Source organism: Penaeus monodon, chromosome 30 (assembly GCF_015228065.2).
Source record: "Penaeus monodon isolate SGIC_2016 chromosome 30, NSTDA_Pmon_1, whole genome shotgun sequence".
NCBI lineage: Eukaryota > Metazoa > Arthropoda > Malacostraca > Decapoda > Penaeidae > Penaeus > Penaeus monodon.
The window spans coordinates 16,527,321-16,527,819 of NC_051415.1; the positions used below are offsets into that span (position 1 = coordinate 16,527,321).

Genomic DNA, 499 nt, shown 5'->3' on the forward strand with positions numbered 1-499 from the left:
CCACAGTGATAACGGTATTTCTTAACTTCCTTTCTAGCCTAATATATTCTTCAAAAAGCCATATTTTCCAGCAACCTTTCTTCACCACACTCTTTCCCAAGCAAATGAACTCAGTCGCAAAGCCAAAGGAATAATAATCCTTAAAAAATGATAATTCTTTCCCCCGATTCCTTAATAATTCCTGGAGAGATCAGATTAACCTCGGACCTCATCAGGAATCATTACGAGAATATTCCTAAAAAAAAAAAGGAGGATTCTTCTTCAGACTTTGTTCTCGGACCACCTACCTTCCAGGACGTGGAGGGTGACCTGGGCGGACTCCATGCCCTCGGGTTGGCAGGTGAAGGCGCCGGAGTCGGACGCCCTCGCGTTCTGCAGGAGGAGGATGCTGGTGGTGGTCTCGCCGCGCTCCTCCACCACGCTCACGCCCCCGCGCTTCGAAGTGTAGCTGATCGTCTGCAGGAGATCGTAGATTATAGATTCGTGGACGGGGGGTAGC

General features: G+C 49.1%; 1 protein-coding gene across 1 annotated transcript in view; it reads right to left on the bottom strand.

Moving 5' to 3' along the window:
- LOC119592561 (zwei Ig domain protein zig-8-like) overlaps positions 1-499 on the bottom strand; it is a gene marked incomplete in the record, with an annotated part of 24,912 nt that overhangs the window by 1,441 nt on the left and 22,972 nt on the right. Inside the window, 1 exon segment of the mRNA XM_037941437.1 lies at positions 288-456. Within this exon segment, the coding sequence (XP_037797365.1) occupies positions 288-456 (169 nt within the window).